Source organism: Cinclus cinclus, chromosome 1, assembly GCF_963662255.1.
Source record: "Cinclus cinclus chromosome 1, bCinCin1.1, whole genome shotgun sequence".
NCBI lineage: Eukaryota > Metazoa > Chordata > Aves > Passeriformes > Cinclidae > Cinclus > Cinclus cinclus.
Window position 1 is genome coordinate 57,477,197 of NC_085046.1, and position 18,934 is coordinate 57,496,130.

At 37.4% G+C, this 18,934-nt stretch overlaps 1 protein-coding gene across 1 annotated transcript in view; it reads right to left on the minus strand.

Moving 5' to 3' along the window:
* Window positions 1-2,952: 2,952 nt before the first annotated feature.
* The window catches only part of ADCY1 (adenylate cyclase 1), a 151,450-nt gene continuing 135,468 nt past the window's right edge, over window positions 2,953-18,934 (minus strand). The window contains exons 15-20 of the mRNA XM_062496246.1: window positions 14,112-14,228; window positions 12,801-12,947; window positions 12,316-12,414; window positions 8,302-8,416; window positions 6,296-6,420; window positions 2,953-5,471 (exon numbers count right to left, since the gene is read on the minus strand). Of these exons, the coding sequence (XP_062352230.1) occupies window positions 5,133-5,471; window positions 6,296-6,420; window positions 8,302-8,416; window positions 12,316-12,414; window positions 12,801-12,947; window positions 14,112-14,228 (942 nt within the window). The 3' untranslated portion in view covers window positions 2,953-5,132. The remainder of the gene's footprint in view (window positions 5,472-6,295; window positions 6,421-8,301; window positions 8,417-12,315; window positions 12,415-12,800; window positions 12,948-14,111; window positions 14,229-18,934) is intronic.

Here is an 18,934-nt window from a genome sequence, read left to right on the forward strand (position 1 = left end):
CATGCAATTACCTGTCCAAGCTAAAACTATTTACAAAATTTCATAGTACAATACATCTTTTAAAGTGATAATACATGAAAGGCCAATGTTTTCTGTTGTTTTGTAACACTGTACAAGATTAAAAATAAGGCATTATAATACAGGTTTATCACGAATTAAAAAAATGTTGTTTTTCACTGTAATACAAAACTCTAACTTGAAAGAATATTATGGCTAAATAGTCCTCCTGCCTGGGCAGAACACATACAGAATCTGGACTTGCTAATGTAAAGAAAATGCATTCTCTCTGCTGCAAGCAGGAATCCAACACAGGAAAATGATTCATGCTGCTTACTAATGTCTTCAGACTCTTCAAAGCACTGAAATGGCACAGGTCATATACTGTTTCCCCTCAAACAGTGACATCCAACTACTTGATTTTTGCCTGACAAAAAAATTACAGGCAAAAGTGTGAAAGATTTTGGTGCATGACCTACTCTTGGTTACAGTGTTGTAAAATATTCAGTTCAGCATTGACATTAGACATTGCTATAACCCAAAGCAGAACTTGGCCCACAGAAGCTCAGCTCCTGACCTTTACAAGCATACTAAACTGGTGATTGCTGCAGGCCTTGTGGATACATAAGGGGATGCAGATTCAGCCCTAACAAGCTGAAGCTTTTGGCTCTCAGTCTCACTTAGGGAAAGCAAGGGAAAATTTGTGTTTGTTTGGTGAAGATAAAGGAGCGTCACTAGCCACAGTGCAAAGCAGCTACAAAAACCTACGCGTTTTACAGGCTGAGTAAAATACACTTCTAGTCAATGTAAATGGAATATGTTTGGAAATATCTAGTCAGTAGTCCAATGGAATGCCAGTTTGCAACCTCAGCAGAGAATAATAATTAAAAAAACATTTGAAGATAAAGGTAGTATAGGAACACTTAGAAATTAGCTCTCAAGACTAAAGATCTCTGACACTTATATGCTTATATAAAGAATGAAAGACTTCAATTATTACTATTATCTGAAAGAGAGAACATGCAAACTGATGTGAAGTATTGTGCTTGCTATTGACAGACACTGACATGCCAAAATGGCATCACTTTGTTGTAGTGCTTGTATCTGTTAATTGTTTGAAGCTAACAGCTGCACAAAACAGTGAACAGAAGTACAGGAGGCTATTTTGCCCACAAATCAACAAGTTGCTATCCTCAGATGGACACTAGGGACTTTTGGTTGCTGTGGGGCAGACTCCTTGATGGGCCTACAGCAAGGTTACCCAAGCAAAAGTTACAGCTCTTGACCAGAAAATTAATCTATGCAAGACAGGAAATACAACTGCATGCAATAAGATGGGCACAACACAAATCCCACAGAAATCCAGGGAAATCCTTCTGATGATTTTCAGAGGTATTGGAGTGGGCAATTAGGACAATTAGTGGGCAAATAGGACAATTGTCAATAAAAATTTTGCTTGCAATCATCTCTAATTTAGTAGAAAATCTGCATTTATGAGGTTTTCAGAAGTATTACTTCCATGTATATTTCCCCTCTTCCCATGTATAAAACTTATTAAACGTGAAAGAACGTAGAAGAGCTGAGAGATCAAATATGTCATTTAAAGCTGTCACACAAGAACTGAAATTAAACAAATGTAGACAGAACAGGAAAATGGGGGAAAACTATATGAACAGGGAGGCATAAAGATAAGAGCACAGCTTCATTATATCATGATTTCTATGGTCACTTAGCTTTCATTGTTGAAATGGCTGCTGAATCCTGACTATCATATTTTACATTGCATTTGACTAATTTGTACCTTAGCTGAATTTCATAAATTTATCCTGCTCAGTCCTGGACTACAAAGTAATATATAGTTTTCCCCATGGTAAAACCAGCAACAAAAACCATGATAAAAATACCGAAAACATTAATGATAGGATAATTATGTTAATGATAATGAACTTAATGTGAGTGATGACCTGGTCTATTGTAAGGTGTCCCTGCCTATGGCAAAAGGGTTGGAACTAGAAGATCTTTAAAGTCCATTCCAACCCAAAGCATTCTATAAATCTATGACTTAAAGTCTGGAAACTAACTCCAAATATTCCATCATTGATTCTGTAAGGTAGGACATACACACCAGCTTGCCTGCAATACCAAGAAGCCATCCTGGTCCACTCAACCTGCTCTGGGAGGCAGAGGCCTCCTAAAATGCAGAATGAGAAGCTGATCATGGACTGTACCTGTCTGGTCCTTTCCATTCAGCATGAAAAACATTCTTAAAAAAGTCACACGCCTTGTTCCGGCTGTTGGAAAAGAGGATCAGACTTTGAAAATCTTTGGACCAATTCTAATTAATTATCACCTGCTAATAATTTTAAAATGTTAACATGAATAATCTAAATTTACCTTGCTACATGATCTTCCACTGACATTACCAGGCTGGGAATGGGCCTGGGAAGGAGAACTGTCACAAGAATATCAGCAGAGGGGACAATTAATTTGTGCTCACTGTCCACTTAGTCAAAGAAACAATGGCAAGATGCCTATATCTTGAGCCTAATAAAAAGAATAACAGATAAGTAATTTCACTCTAATCTTTTGGGTGGGGCAATGGATGTGTTTGGTCTATGTGTTCACATACTACCAGATCTACTGCTAGGATCTGAAGATACTTTTATTTCATTATTATCAGTGAAATTATGCCAAATTCACTGAATTAAAAAAATTGTGTAGCATGGGGTCTTTGCTAGAGGAACTGAGTGATCAATGCTATTGTGCATGTTTTCCAACTTGGTTAAATATTTAACTTACCCATGTGATGATTTAATTCTTACAAACCTGTTATAGAACATAACTAAGCAATGTGCTTTACATGAATACCATTTACTCAGTTTAATTATGTAAATATTTGTTCTTTTAAATCTGTATTCTCTATGGGTATATTTTTAAAATTATTTAAAAGTCGCAAAACCAGAAATAAATTATTCTAGAAGAATATCTGTGAACTGGGTATCTCTTAGGGAGATAAAGAAATGCAGTGACTTTCTTCAGCTCAATCAGGGTGCATATTACCTGTACAGCACAATTAGGAAGCAGTTCTCAGGTTTTTATAGTCACTTTAATCATAAGACTAACTTTACCAGCTTTCTAATGAAGCACCTAGCAGACAGGGCACATACAAATTAATTTGAAACACTGCTTAAAAACACTGGAGTCCCACAGTATCCTGATCTGGAGAACACAAATTCCTGCAACATTTCTTTAACCATTTACATCTACTGACACAGTGCTGTACATACTTTTAACACAGAAAATTACTGCTCCAATGCAAAAGCTGATAAAAGTGGACTCTCTCAGAATCTTTTTTCCACTGAAATCTGTACCAAAATAGGCCCACCAAAGGGAAGTGTGACAGCTAGTACATGAAAATTTTCTGTTGTACAGTCTATACAACTTCTGCATTCTGGGTTGGGATTTTTAGTTTGCTGGGTTGTTTTGGGTTTTTTTTCTGGGTATTTTTGGATTTTGTTGTTGTTGTTGGTTTTTGATATTTTCTTTTTTTTCGGTGGGGGGGTGGTGGATGGATTGTTTTGCTTGTTAAAAGGAAGTTTTCCATGTTTTTAGACATTGTAAAGTTTTGCTTCTCTTTTGGAAAACAGCTGAGGTTAGTTAGCCTGTGAATCCCCATCAGGGCAATATGGTGCATGTCCATGGAGTACATGTCCCTCAGCAGATTGACCTTCAACTGCTCCCACCTTGACTATGCATCTTTCACATCTGGATCATCATTTCAGTATGAAACCATAAACAATATGATATGGGCAGCAGTAGAGAAAAAAAGCAGCCACAATATATCCTTTTTTATGCAGATTAAGAGCAGGCCTAGCTCTCCTGGCACATTTACCAGTGCTCCTCATTTGGCAAAGTTGGACTGTGCTTGTTTCTCAGAATTATAGCTTTCTATAACTGTACAGCTTTGAAGAGTGAGTCTTGATAGAATCAAGGTATAATAAAACTGTGGCATATATTTAAAAATAAATTAATATATAAAACAAAGTTGGCAAACATACAAATGTCACAAAAGTAGCAAGAGGATGTTTGCCACCAGTGCAGGACTATTCTTTTGAGCTGTTTAGAATGGTAAATCCTGGACTTGAGCCACGGGGCTTGTGCTATTTCTAAAAGCCTGAAATAATACCATCCTTCTGATCTTCAGTAAAATCAGCACTGTACATACAGGAATGTTTCTATATTGCATAAGCGTATTGCTGTGCTTGCAGGGTGGCTCCTCTGTCTTGCACAGAGTCAAATGACCTACAAAGAGGCAGCAAAGTCTATATTCTATCACTCTTGTATTTTTCTTAATGGAAATAATATATATTGTTCATTTGCCTGAACTTTTAAGATCTGTGTTTTATCTACTTTACATCCTAGTGTAATGGTTTGATTGAAAGTTTGTGGAAATTTTTTGGAACATGCAAGGAGAACTTAAAAAAAATATGTAGGATTCTGTAATTAGCTGAATCCAGTCTTCATTAATCTGCCATTGACAGCACAATAAACACTGTTCTCATTGCATTAATTCATGCACTGGGAGCACAATTTCTCAAAGTCTTTCTGTAGCCCTGGAGAGTCTCCAGGCATCCCACATTCCATGGTTAAGTGCAGCTTTGCTAATCCCAGGCCCAACTATTCTGGCTATGACAGAAAGAGAAATCTCTTTGCTATGTCACTGCAGGTGGATGTGTAAATAAATACACACTTTTATGTTCATCTCTATAAATATCTATTAAGTCTACACAGAACTCTTTGTATGTGTGTGTATATATAGATTAAAACATATATATACACACACACATAAATAATTGCTTGCACATTTATCTATTTTTTTTCATTTACTGTTTAAAAATGCCAAGAAAATATGCCTCATTTCCAGAAAATCCCATTTTGACTTTTCATAACAGAATTGCTAGCCCTTATATGTTCCATCCCAAGAGTTCATTACACAGTCCCCAAGTTCTCTTTGGTTGGGTTGTAGTGGTCCTTCGTTAATGACATGGTCTATGAATTCTGACTTCTTAGTAAAAATTCAGGCAACCATTGCTCTCCAAGTTCACTGCGAGTGGCACAACCAAATTTCCTTTGCTCTATGCCTCCTTCACAGCTGGCACAGAAGGAAGATAATGCAGTGTTTGGTTTGCATGAGTGGCAGATGCTTGACCTGCTCCAAGACCAGGTTTTACAGTAAAGCTAGCAACTGAGGACACAGATGGACAGCTGGTGCCCAGTTTTGTTTGAATGTTTGCTCTCCCATAAGGGTACATTTTCCGCTCTAAGTTTAAAGACCGTGTTTGGGAATTATTTCCATCAGCCTTTCCTTCCAGGAAATAGGTCAACATTTCACCTTTTCCCTTTACACTGACTTTACCCCTGCACACAAATTCATAGCTGCATCTTTTTAATATCCGCTGAACTTCTTCTGTTACCTGAAGACAGAAAAAAAACCAAACCTGTTACATTTTTCTGTTCATGTAATTGCCCACTCCTCTCCATTTTACTTCTTGGTCATGAAATATGCATAAACAGAATGGATTAGCACCTACAGCTGCTCTCAGGCTCACTTAGAATTTTCTTTCAGAGGCAAAGATAACTGATAAAACTGGACTCTAAGAAGCAGAATTTCTGGTCTTGAGTTAAATAAATACACAGACAGATTAAGCTCCATCCAACAAAAATATGTAACCACATTGTAAGCTGTATCAGTTCCAGTGATGTTGATTTATTGCAGAAGACATTTTGATCCCTGGAAGTTAGACAGGTATTTGGATAAATGACTGCAGGTGTTCATTGAGCTTTTGAGAGGAACACCATAAGTGCTTGTAGTAGAACACCGTTCTCTGTCTGTGTCAGCTCTCCAATCCAAAGTATCTAAGCAATTTTTAGAGCTACATAAGATGAAGTAGGAGGCAAATGAACAGAGATCCTTGCCTTGTATGTCTTATTTAGGCAAAATTTCTACAGCACAAAGACCGGCAGTGTTAACATTCCCAGGCTTACCTCCAACTGTGTGCAATTAAGCAGAGAACTCTTGGTTCTTCTGATGGCAAGTGATTTATTTGATGATTTAATTGCCTCTAAGGAGGGAAGTGCACAAGATGGGAAACTATACCTCTGATGGTGAGTCATCTGGAGAGTGTTGCCCTTTCCATACGAACAAAGTGAGGCTGTGTTCTCTGTGTTCTTGAAAATGTAACCACATATAAAACAGGGGGTATGTGAAGTTTACAAAATTATCTTAGAACGCGCTCACCTGAATCTTTCCCTGCACTCCAGTACTGTCCATCCGGCTGGCAACATTCACAGTATTCCCCCAGATATCATACTGTGGTCTTCTGGCTCCAATGACTCCCGCCACTACCGGCCCAACATTAATACCTAAAATTAAACAACAAGTTTGGTTTTCACTACAGCAGATTATCCAAAGGAAACATGAATCCTGCAAAACAGATCAGACACAAGTGTCTTAGCAATTTTTTTTTTTTTTGGTAATACAGTACTATATGTTAACGTCCTAAACCTGAGTCAGGGGAGATTTAAGTTAGATGTCAGGAAATCTTTTCCACCCAAAGGGGAACTGAGCACTGGAACAAGATCTCCAGAGAATTGGTCACAGCAACAAACTTGACAGAATTCAAGAAGCATTTGGACAATCCTCTCAGGCACATGGTGTGACTTTTGGGTTGCCCTGTGCAGGGCCAGGAGTTGGGCTTGATGATTCTGATGGGTCCCTACCCTGGTTTGAAAAGTTAGGTGTGTGCTAGCAGTCCCTTACATATTCTGTGATCTCTCAGGATATTCATGATTTTATGATTAAATTCATTCAAAGTGGACTTCTGCATTTGTAAAAGTCTAGAAACACAACAAAGACATGCCTTGAGATATCTTATTGGAATTGTAATATGACAGACAACAAAAAATTTTGATTCTTCTGTGGATTTTGTTTGTTTAAAGAAAAGAAGAAAAGCAGTGGTAGTGCAGAGTTTAGCTGAAAATGGGACAAATTGTTAAAGATGTTTGTTTGCTGTAGCTTCCAGTGCAGTTGCAAATATAAAGCCTTTTAATGGTGGTTTTTGAAGTGGAACAGAAATAGTGGTCTGGAATACACAAGGATTGGGGTAAGAGAAGTGCGTCAGGTTGGTTGTTAGTATTGGACAACTCAGATCCCAGAGACAGGGGAAGATGACAAAAGTATTTGAAAATGGCTAAAGCATAATCTTTTGGAAACTGCGCAGCTCAATTCTACATTGCTGACTCACTTCAACATCTTGTTTGGAAGATAAAAGAGGGTGTTCCTTCTGAGTGCCCTGAAGAGCTGCAGACACTAAACCCTGCATGAGTTTCTGTGCAAGGGCTCTCCTAGGCAATTTATGCAGAAGAATGAGGGTTAGATATTTGATCCTCTGTGATCCTGGAAAGACAAGTTATAACAGAGTTCAAAGAGAATTTGGGGTTTATAATTATTAGGATGTACAGGAGGTCAAAGATGTAAAACTCTCCTATTGCTACCTTTGATGTCTTTGGTCTTTCTCAGTCTTCCACTGCTAGCAACCTGAGTTTTCCTGTTGTCCAGCTCATTCTCACAAGTCAGCCATAAAAATATATAGAGAAAGAAGCTGGAGGAAATGATCAGTGTTAGAACATGTAATGAAATGAGAACAGCAGTGTAAGTACCACTGGAGAGGAGCAGGATACATGAAGGAAGGGAAGCAGGGAAACTTGATCTCTAAGAAAGCTGAGAGAAATGAGTGGTAAGACATGTAATAACATGTAAAGGATTGAATGGGAAGGGTTGTGTTGTGCAGACCAGAGGATTTTCTTGGAGAAAACAGGACTGGTTAAGGTGATTTGGCATCTGTGGAGAAAATGCCCCCATTGCACTTTTAATGCCAACAGCACTTTTGCAGATGCAATTTAATGTAATACAGTAAGACCCAATTTTCAGCAATTTAGCAATGCAAAGCAGTGTAAGTCACAAGATTGTGTACGCTCATAATATTGTATAAAATTAGAGGTGCACTTTCCTTTTAGGGGTGCACAGATTAAGTAAACACACTGGAATTGGAGGGAATTCAACTCCTTAATACTAATGCACACAATCCAGACTGCTGACCTTTTACATGGATGTGATTCTCTCACTAATGGAGAATTTTCAGTTTTAATCATGAGCGCAGGACAGGTAATCTTTGCTGACAGCACAGGAAAAGCCAACAAAAAAAAATCTTCTGCTTGTGTGATAAATGTAGAATCATGACTTACCAACTCGTAGGACAAAGTCATTGTAAGACTGATAGTTGATTTCATCAAGAACGTCAAACATCTCTATTGCAAAATCTGCCAGTGTACTCAGATGGGAATAAATTGATTTTTTAGCCTAGAAACAAAATAGTGTTGCACATGAGATTTGTATGGTACCGGGGTGCAGGTTAAATACTAAAGTGAAAAATAATGAGAAGTTCAAACAGATGCCTTAGGAAAAGAATCTAACCAATTTTTCTGTTTGTGAAAGGAAACTTTTGATGGTAGCTGCAGCACATGCATTCTTTCTTTCTGCTATGTTTTTTTCTTCTCTCCTTTTGATTTCTGGGAAGAATGGAAAGCAAAGTTCCCGTGGTAAAGTAGTTCTGTTGCTAGAGAGCTGCAGATGTTTGTTTTGAGTGTGGCAGGGAATATAACCTGCTTTCTTGCAAAACTACTTTGCCCGATGATTATTAATAACTATAGTTTCTGCTCTCTTGACCCTCTGGGCTTTTGCTGGCTCCTAGCTTCCATGGGGTGCATGCTGTTCCTATTGACAAAATTCCTGTGAGGTGCAGAACACCCCTATGTTTTCCATTCTAGGCAAGTTGAAGGGAGCTGTTATCAAATGTATCTAAATGAACTAATGGGTTTTGCCCAAAAGAGATCAAATAAAATGGTGAAGTATTAACTTGTAAATAAAACCCCAAACATAAGAAAATAATTTTTACAACTTCAGTCTAATTTTCAGAGGATATTGTGGATTCCAAAACTTAGCAAGCTTCTAACATAATTCTCAAGATCATGAAAAAAATATTTGCTGCAAAGTAGTAAAAATCTAAGCAGCATATTATTAGAAATTGGAAAAGAAATGTTTGCATATTTGTTCTGTAACTCATGCTCTCCCCCCAGGATCTAACCTTGGTTAGTTAAAGAGAGGTTACTAGAATAAACCTTTGACTCAACTCAGTATGACTGCTCTTATGTTCCTATGCTCTTATTTTAATAGAAATATGAATTTTTGAACAAATTTGCAAAGTAAAAGTGGGCTAAAGGTAGGATATGGTGAAAGAAATGCAGGGTCAGTGGCAGCTCCTGTAGGGTGTTACACAAGAGGACTGTGCAAGCTGGCATGAGATGAAAGCTTGCTGAGTTTTTGCCATGATAGTGAGATTTTATAAATGCAGTGCTAAACAGTGACTGCAAAAACCTGAGAAACAGGTTGCTATTTCCTTCATTCATCTCAGTATGAAAAGGGTTGCTTCATTTGGATAGGAAATATACAAAAAAATTATGAAAGTCATCCTTGTGCCAGTCCCAGCTTTTGGGAAGGATATTTTTATTTACCTGCCTGGATATCTAGCATTCTGCTTTTTGCAATATGAACTGGCTAGTTCTACTGTTTTCCAGAATCACCAAAACAATGGAAGAACAAGAATTAAGCTTAAAGAGCTGGTGGATACATTTCCAACAGAGAAGGAAAAAATATTCAGTGTCTGGAGCAGGGAGAGAGCAGTGAATAATTTTATTTGACTTCTAATCTTCTTTATGTTTCCTCTCTTCCCTTTCTTTGCTGTCTGATGAATTTTCTGTTTTTTTGCAATACCCTTCAGGGTTGCAGGAGAAAGGACTGGTAACAAATACTGAGTGTGCTGCATGTGACAGGTGCCTTTCAGTAGGACTAGGGCAAACTCTTTTGAACCTGCACTGAAGAACACCACAAAGTTAAGACCCTGGTGAAGTCAGGATCCTGGTGAAATACAGATACAATGAATTTATACTGTGCAAAAGATCTACAAAGAGCTTGGTTTGTGTGCTGTCCTGTTGATATAACTGGAAAGCAATTATTTATTTAAACATCAGAGTAGTTACTGGAAATACTGCCCAGAACACCACAGAAAAGTCACTGTGATAGAGGCAATGTGCATTTAGTGTAGTCACCTGCTGAAGTCAAGGTGCAGAAACAGGAGTCCAGTAAAATAAGGGATTTAAATACTTATCTTCATTAGGGTACTGGGTTCTTAAGCATGTAAATATCCTGTTAAGAGCACAATTACCTCATCCACTGCTTTCTGTTCATGTCTAAATTCTAGTATTAAATTAGTGATTCACAATCAGAGGCTGTTCCAGATTTTTTGTTGAACCTGGGACACTCCTGGCAGAGGGAAGACCAGAGGCACTTGAGTGTCTTATGGTTCCCCATGGACACATATGACTCCATAGGACAGCACAGGGACTGAGTGAAGCTGGCAGTGATTGTGCATGACAGGCCAGTCAAGATTATCAGACTTCTAATATACAGCTGTATGCTGAAGAGCTACTGGGAAACTGGCAAGAGGATGTGAGTAATTTCTATTCATTTGCATCACATGACCAATAGGGAGACATCACAGAAGAACTTAAACCCTAAGTGAAAGCAAAAATTATTGTTTGTTTCATGCAAGATATTTTTTCTGGAATACAGAATTTTTAATAAATTTTACGTATATAGAAAAGATCAAAATTTGCCTCAAGATTTAAAAGGAAGACAGAGTACTGAACAAGATCTTCTGCAGTGATTTAAAATGCATTACTATCATAAGCTCAGAGCAGTATCTAGAGTACTGACTAACTCAGCTGACCCTTCACTCAACAACTTTAAAATACAAGAGACAAACATGTTTAGGTTTTGGAACATATGCTGCCAAAGTTACCCAATAGCACACTTGTTTTGAGGATTATAGTTCAAAGAGCATTTATAGCAGACACAAAAGTATGCCACTGCCTGTTTGCCTCAGATCACACACTGAAAAAATTCTAAAGATCAGTGTGTTTCGTCTGTCTCAGACCCCATGAGTCAAACATTTTAGGATAAACAGAGTTTTAAAAACAACTTTTTTTTTGTTATGTATAGATTTCTAGGAATGATACAAAGGAAGGCATCAGCTGGATATACTTTGCAGAGCAGGTTAGTTGTGTGATACACTCCAACATTATTCTAACCATTAATTTAAATGTGGTCTTGTTTTTCATTTACTTAGCAGGGATAATTGTTAAAAAGTCCACAGGGCATCTTCTGGCCTTTCTTGCTTTTGCCTTCTAATTTAGTACTATTTTGCAATTCTAAACCATATGTACTAGTGTATTTGAAATTTTTCTACAACATATGTACAAGCATATCAGAGCAAGGGACAAGTGTCTGAAAACTGGGCAGATAAGGCGAGTGAATTGCTTTAATTTTCATTCTATTCTTATATTATAAATTTTATAAAATGCTAATGTTTTAGTTTTATGAGTATAATTACTAACATGCATAGCATTCTGTATACTGCGCATTTAAGATAATGCCCACAGGGTTTTCTGACTTTCCAGATACTGCTTGAAAATCTAGGAAATCTCTGTTCCAAGATAGTAACTTAAGGTAAGAATAACACTTAGGGGTAGTCATGAGGATACAGAAGAACTGTGCCCCAGAGTTAGCAGGTTTGAAATGACTTTGACTTTTTTTATTGCTGAGTAATTAAAGCAATAAAGAGAATGCTAATGGTAGAGACAAAGAAGAGCTGATTTGGAGGGACCGGGTACAGTGCAGGACTGTACTTAGCACAAAGTTCCTGTCCATGATGGGGGTTGGGAGAGGATGTTTATTTTAGTAGTACATTTCAATATTAAAATAATATATGTAAAAATTGCATTTTAATATTCTGCTAGTTTTGCATAAATTCACTACACCTAGAGACAACCTTTTCCTGGATCTTACCAGGCCATCTAAGATGTCAGGTTTAAAACACTACCACTCTGATTTAGAGGCTTTTATACACCAATTTGCAGGGAATCCAAAGCTGCAGACAATGAAATCACAAGTGAAGCCATGTAAGCAAGTGGCAGTTTCCTTTTCTGGCTACAGCTGTCCTTAGAATTTCAGATTCAAAATGTTGTAAGGAAGTCCTGCAAGTTTTCAATAATCTCACAAAATTAGTTGTGTTTCTGATGTTCCTCTGGAAATTGAAGGAAAATTATTCCTTCGTGTAAGACTGTTATGTAAAATCTTCTTACCTTAGTTCCTGAAGTAGGTACAAGTCCCACAGCTGCCATATATGTACTTCCAATTGTCTTGATCTTTTCAATATCCTTATAATATTCTTTGTCCATAAGCTTTGTTTAAAACATAAAACTGTTAAATATTACATAATATTTTAGACAAGCAACCATAGTTATCAGACATTATGTGCAAGTTCATTAAGCATATCATATTTGCTAAGTTGAGTCTTGCCCACTTTGAGGTCACTGAAAAAACTGCCATTAACTTTAATTTTTAATACTCTTCCTATATTAGAGAAATTTTAGGTAAGACTCATGTGCCTAAAAGTACAAATTTGGCACTTTGGAGAGGGACAATGGACACCAACTATGATTAAATAGGAGGTTTACAGTACTGTTTTATTAAAAAATTCAAGATACACTGATTTACTTCAGATAATCACATTGATAGTTATTTGGTAGAACTGATATGGTCAAAAGACAAAGTGTTTAGACCTTACCTCATCAAAATCAGCAATAATTTCATTTAACAGGCGTAAACATTCCACTCCCATATTATTGCCATCCAATTCGATGTAGAAATCATTGAAATTTGGGATGGAAGCAAACATCACTCCCACTTGTGAATATGACTGGTAATAAAGGTCCTGTAGTTCATAAGCAGATATAATTTTTATTTTAAAAGATTAATCTAAACTAAACATAATTATTACAATACTTATTCCACTGATAAGCCATAGCTAGGACAAAGGCCATCAGTTTTTCTAGAGAGAAAACCAGACTTCTTAAAATAATGTTGAAAGATATCTTCACTCAAGACCACAACAGGAAATTAACACCTAAGGTTTAAAACTCATTTAAAACAACTTAGGGCATTTTTCTGTACAGACATAGAAGCAGTGGGCCAAAATTTGGAGAAAGTTTTAACAGTTGTAGAACTTCTATTGTATGAGAAAAATAATTACATTTTTTCAATCTTGTTTTATAAGCAAAATAAGAGATGGACCAATTTTATCCTGCAGTACATAACTGGCCTCATTCCTTCAAGTCTTTCCATGTGTTGTAGAGTCCCATATAATATAATGCTGTTCTGTATGGTAAGGTTTCTGTTTAAAAATTTGAAAGGCTCAAAGAAAGCAAAATCACTCTTCTGTGGTTCAAGTACTTTTGACCCAAACTCTCAAGAGCAGTATCATGGACATTACAGCTGCTCCAGTGCTGAAGGTTTTCAGATGATTTTCAGATGACCACAAGGACTCTCATAAGGCCTTCTTCAACCAATTTATTTAGTCACTGCAGCCTTTTATGTTAATCTGTGTCTTCCTTGAGTACATACAATTGTCTGTTTTTAACATTAATTCGATGGTTTTGGTAATGGTAGCATATTTTAGAGAACCAGAGTGGCAATACATAAGCGTCTGGCAGTTCATACACTTTACCATTCAGAACTAAACTGAGTTGATTCAATACTGTGATAAATTCCAATATCCTACATTGATTAGACAACGAAAAAAAAAGTGATTTACATGCAGGTACTTTGGTTACATTGATGTTGAATGACAACCTTCCCTTATCCTGAATTTTTTAAAAATTCTTCAGAGAAAGAGGACCATACAGCAAAAGAAATAATCTCAAAATAATTCTTGAACACAAGTTTTTACAAAGCTCCTTTTTTTTCTTTTCTTTTTTTTTTTTTTTTTTTTTTACATGAGCAACGCTTTTTTCAAGCCTTTCTTGAAAATATTCGGGTGGAAGGTGGCCCAAGCAACACAGGCCCATACAGCGTGCATTTAAATTTTATCATGGTTTACCATATTTCTTGGATTAGACATAAGAAAGTGCTGTGCAACATGGGCCGGCAACAGGTTGAAAAGAATCCTTTTATTATCCAGCTTGACTCTCTCCATATCATCTCTCTCTTCTTCTGCCTGTTTGAATAGAGGAAAAGAAAAACCTTTCCAAAATGCAAAAAATTAGCTAAGCCTATCAAATAGCTTCTATTAATTCATGCTTTGAAATGAAAATGAACAAAATGGAGATTGAGAACAGTTGTCCTGTACCATGTTTCCACATTAGGTAAAATCCCTTTAAATCCTTAGTAATTCAAGCTAAAGTCTCTCAGCTGTTTTCAGGGTTTGATCAGTTAAGTGTATTGGTATCTTCTGTAGTACTCTGCTCTTCTAAATACAAGCTTGATATGTTTACAGAGTAAGGCAGAATAATCCCATTAAAGTCACATCTGGCCTTGGAGGCAAATTACTTCCCAGGTAGTTCAACACAGTGACAGCATTATTTGATCCATCTTTCAGACAAGAGTAAACCTATGTACTTTGCAGTAAAACTGAAACAATATGGTAAGACAATAACCCCAACAGAGAAAAGAAAATTAAAATTGAGCATCCTTAAGAATTATGTACAATTAAAAAAAAATAAAAAATTAACATTTCTAGAGATCATTTTAATTATGTTGGTGTTTGTCATGGAACTATATATAGTTCCTTCATAACAGAAATTCTGTTATTGATGTGAGTGACATCATTCAGAAAGAGTGCTTAGGAGTTAACACATCTGAGGTCCCTAACCCAAGATATGGGCATCTTATTACAAGTGCTTGACTCACACAGTTAGTGAGTCATACAATAGGAAACAATTTTAAAAATCAGACTCCTTATTTGAAAAATATTGACTATCTAAGAATCCCATTTGGAACTCCTAGATTTGCAAATTCCAGCCTGGTCTTTCATAGATTTATCTGCAAAATTACTTCTCTGGAATTCACTACTTGTTCTTAGAGTGACTTCTGGCCTTACACTGATTTCAATTAGAAAACACTTGGTCAGTATCATATTCATCTCACAGAAATCATAGCTTATTCTTAGTTCCTCAATCACAGTCACAAATCATCTACTGTGATCTGATCCCAATGAGATTCTGTTTATCTAATTACAATCAGTAGAAGACTGGAAGACCAAATTCTCAGGCATTGTCTCCCATTGGCTCTGAGAGGGTTCAGTTGAGACTGTGGGGAAAAGACTTGAGGTAAAATTAAAGATAACAGTATGGAAAATATAGTGGGAAGTATGTTTGCTACTTCTCAGATGGAACACAGTCAGCACCCCCAACTTTCCACACACAGTACAATCTAGGGGAGACTAAATGGACAGTGGGGTGGGGTGGGGTGGGGTGGAGTGGAGTGGAGTGGAGTGGAGTGGAGTGGAGTGGAGTGGAGTGGAGTGGAGTGGAGTGGAGTGGAGTGGAGTGGAGTGGGGTGGGGTGGGGTGGAGTGAGGTGGGATGGAGACACTGCAACCAGGCTCTGTTGAAATCCTTGCAGAAGAGGGTACTTGGTTGATAAGCCACTTAGCAGCTGGAAGCCAAGGGAGATAAAGGAAGATGTCGTGCTGTTGAATCAGCAACCATGGCAAAATTACCCTCCTTGGATTGACACATATCTCCATCCCAAGGTTATCTCAGATACTACACCAATGTTACTTGCCTCCAAGGTACCACCACCCCTCACGGAGTAAGATGTATGACTAATGTCACTCAGGCTTTGCATAAATGTATAAAGAGTTAAGAAAGGGGAGAAGACTCCATCATAACTTCTGAGATTAGCTGGTAGGCTGAACCTCTCTTCTCCCCCATACAGACACCTTGGGGTAAGAACTGTACTCTATGCATGCTGAATGGTTATCTCCAGGTAGCTCTCACTGGGGATTACAGCTTGTCTGTACATTGCTTTGAATGCATTTTTCCAGTCAGATACTATCACCAGCAATCCTAAAACCTTAACTTCTCACTATTTATTTAATTAATAAAGATTGTTATCTACAAACTGTTACTGTGGGTTCTTCAAGGGCGCTAGCAGTCAATGGCAGTGGGTAAAGGTGTGGAGACCCTGAAGGAGGTCTCTCTTTTGGCATGTGACCCTGAACAAATCAGTTGAACTGAACTGCAATCTGGCACACTACTCCTTGAAGGGTCCCTGTAGCCAGAGGTGCTGGCAGACTGCTTGGGCACAAGGATCTCAGCTTTTCTGGGTTGTGGTCAGACTAATAAAACACTAAGGATTTGAGAAAAATCTTTGTTTTAACATGAAAAAACCCTAACATCATGGAAACCCCTTGAATGGAAATTCTGTGACTTATGGTGGGTAATGATAGCAAACCCAAAATAGGGGCAAATCATGCAAACAGCAAAACAAGGAGAGTGCTCTTACTTTTTTGTTCCCTGACCTATAAGAGGCCAAGCACCTCCTAGCTAACACAGAGAGGAGTGCACTCTCTCCAGGTATTCTGAGAGAAATTTGTGTTGACAATGCCCATGTGGGGCAATGCAGTGCCCTGCAAACTAAGCTGTGCTAGCTCTGCCTGACCTAACCCCAGGACTAGAAGCAGAACATCCAGGGAAGTAGCATAGCATTCCTTCTGAGTTACTTTCTCATGCTGAAAAGCAAAAGCATATAATCTTAGACCACACACTTGGCCAATACTGTTGTATCATTGCTGGTATACCCAAGATGGAGTCCCTGCATGGACTGCACTTAACCCATCCACACACCATGCCTGACATCCTGCTTTATTATTGAACTGATCCCTTAAGAATATGAACTGAATTGTACCTCTTCTGCTACTACTGCACAGAGCTTGAGTGTCTATCCTCTTGCCTTGCACTGCCTAAGACAGCTCTCATTTATTCAAATCCTCTGGAGCTGCTTGGGGAAAGAGGAAATATGTCCTTGTGTCTCTCACACTAGGGAAGATAAAGGAGGGAAGGTAAAGTGAAAAAAGACTTGGTCATGTCCAACAGTGAGGATTCTAAAATTGTCCCATCACAGAGATAAATATGGGAGGGAAGTAAGCCAACTACTGGTATTTTCTGGACCTTTTTCCAGATTCCTGCTTTCTGTCATTCAGGGAAATGCAATAAAAACTGTCCTTCCTCCTTGTGACTCATGAGCTTCTAATGCCTACTCTTGAGCAGCTGAGATTAAAGGATGCATAGGCATCATTCTTTCTCAGGAAAAACAGACACTGGGAAGAGAGAAGGAGTACTTGGGGCTGAAAGATTAAAATAGCACAGATCACAGGTATTTACATACCTGGTGGGAATATTATCCAAACAGCTAAATAGCATTTAAATCTTCATCTATTTGCCCTTGCTCCCATTGGTTAATTAAGGAAAGCTGCCAGCATGATACTTATGCAATAGCTACTAGCTCAAAAAACAAGACAGATTATTGTGAAAATAAACAAGAAAGGAAGCGCATTGGCATGACCAATATAATTTTTCACATTCTGCTGTTTGCTTATACCTGTTTGGTATTTGTGGCACCTAGGTAATTTTGTGGAACGCAGCTGTATTTGCAGAGCTGCAGTATTTAAAAGCAGGCTTTATTTTTGCACTGGACATGGTGACAAAATTTAAATGTTTTTTAGTATTATGACTTTTTATATCAAACTAATTAACATAAACTGCATTTTACATAGTTACACATGATCCTACAGTTTTTACAATGCTGATAAGTGGTTACCCATCCTCTGTCTGGGAAGTGGTCTGAACAGTTGTATCGCCAGACAGTTTAATAAGCCTAAAATTGCTGTAGGAAAGTCACTTGCTATATAGACACCACATGAAAATACAGTTTCAAGGTTCAGTTACAAAGAAGCTGGGCACCAGTGCCATGGGAATCTCATTTTTTGTACCTGAAGATGGCACCACATCCACAGGGAACAAACACATCACACTACTTTTGTAAGGCCAGGTTTTTGAAGAAGTGCTAAGACACCTGGTAAGTCTTGCCTGTAGATTGTAAAATTCATGTTTCTTAGAAGTGTAATGGGTTAGAAAAGACAGCTGAATGATATTCTAGTATTCCCAAAAGAATGCACCAACTGAATGCATCAAATGAAGTCATATCAAAGTATTTTTCTTGTTCTCCTCCTGTGACAAATGCTGGGTGAGTGAGCCACTACATTTTTTGATAGTTTTAGGATCTTCATGCATTTATTACTTGTATTTATTTGTTCATTTTTTCTCTCAGTTTTTTTTTTAATAATTTGCATTATCAAAAGTGATTATCAGTCACAAATAAAGTCTCCTATATTTGCTATTCATAGTAATTGTCATATGAGGAAGACAGAGTTACTCAACAATGTTATGCAGAAAATTAAATTCTCCCCCCACTGCCTATTAAAAATATCAAGAAAACAACTAACAGATGTTTTCTGTAAGTACTGTGATATTCAGAAAGGTTAAATCTGCACAGAAAAAAATATAGCAGATCAACAAGAACCTATAACACTATTGATTTGTGAACAGAAAGTACAAATACAAATGTTTTAACAATATATCATCCATAAAAAAAGTATTTTTCCATACAATGTACAAAAATTCTACTATGTTATCACTGTTGTGGTAATGCAGCCTAGATGAATGGAAGTTGGATTAACTTGTCTGGGAAGTGTAATTTTTCTAAATCAGTTTTTCTTGTTTCAAACTGTTCTTCAAAGCACTTTTTTTCCCTGATGAGGTGAAAAAATGTTTGGAAGTGTGTTTTCCTCAGACCTTAGCACAGACCACTGAATATATATCTGTGTATTCCTACTGATTAGTTTCAGGATACTTTCACAGTT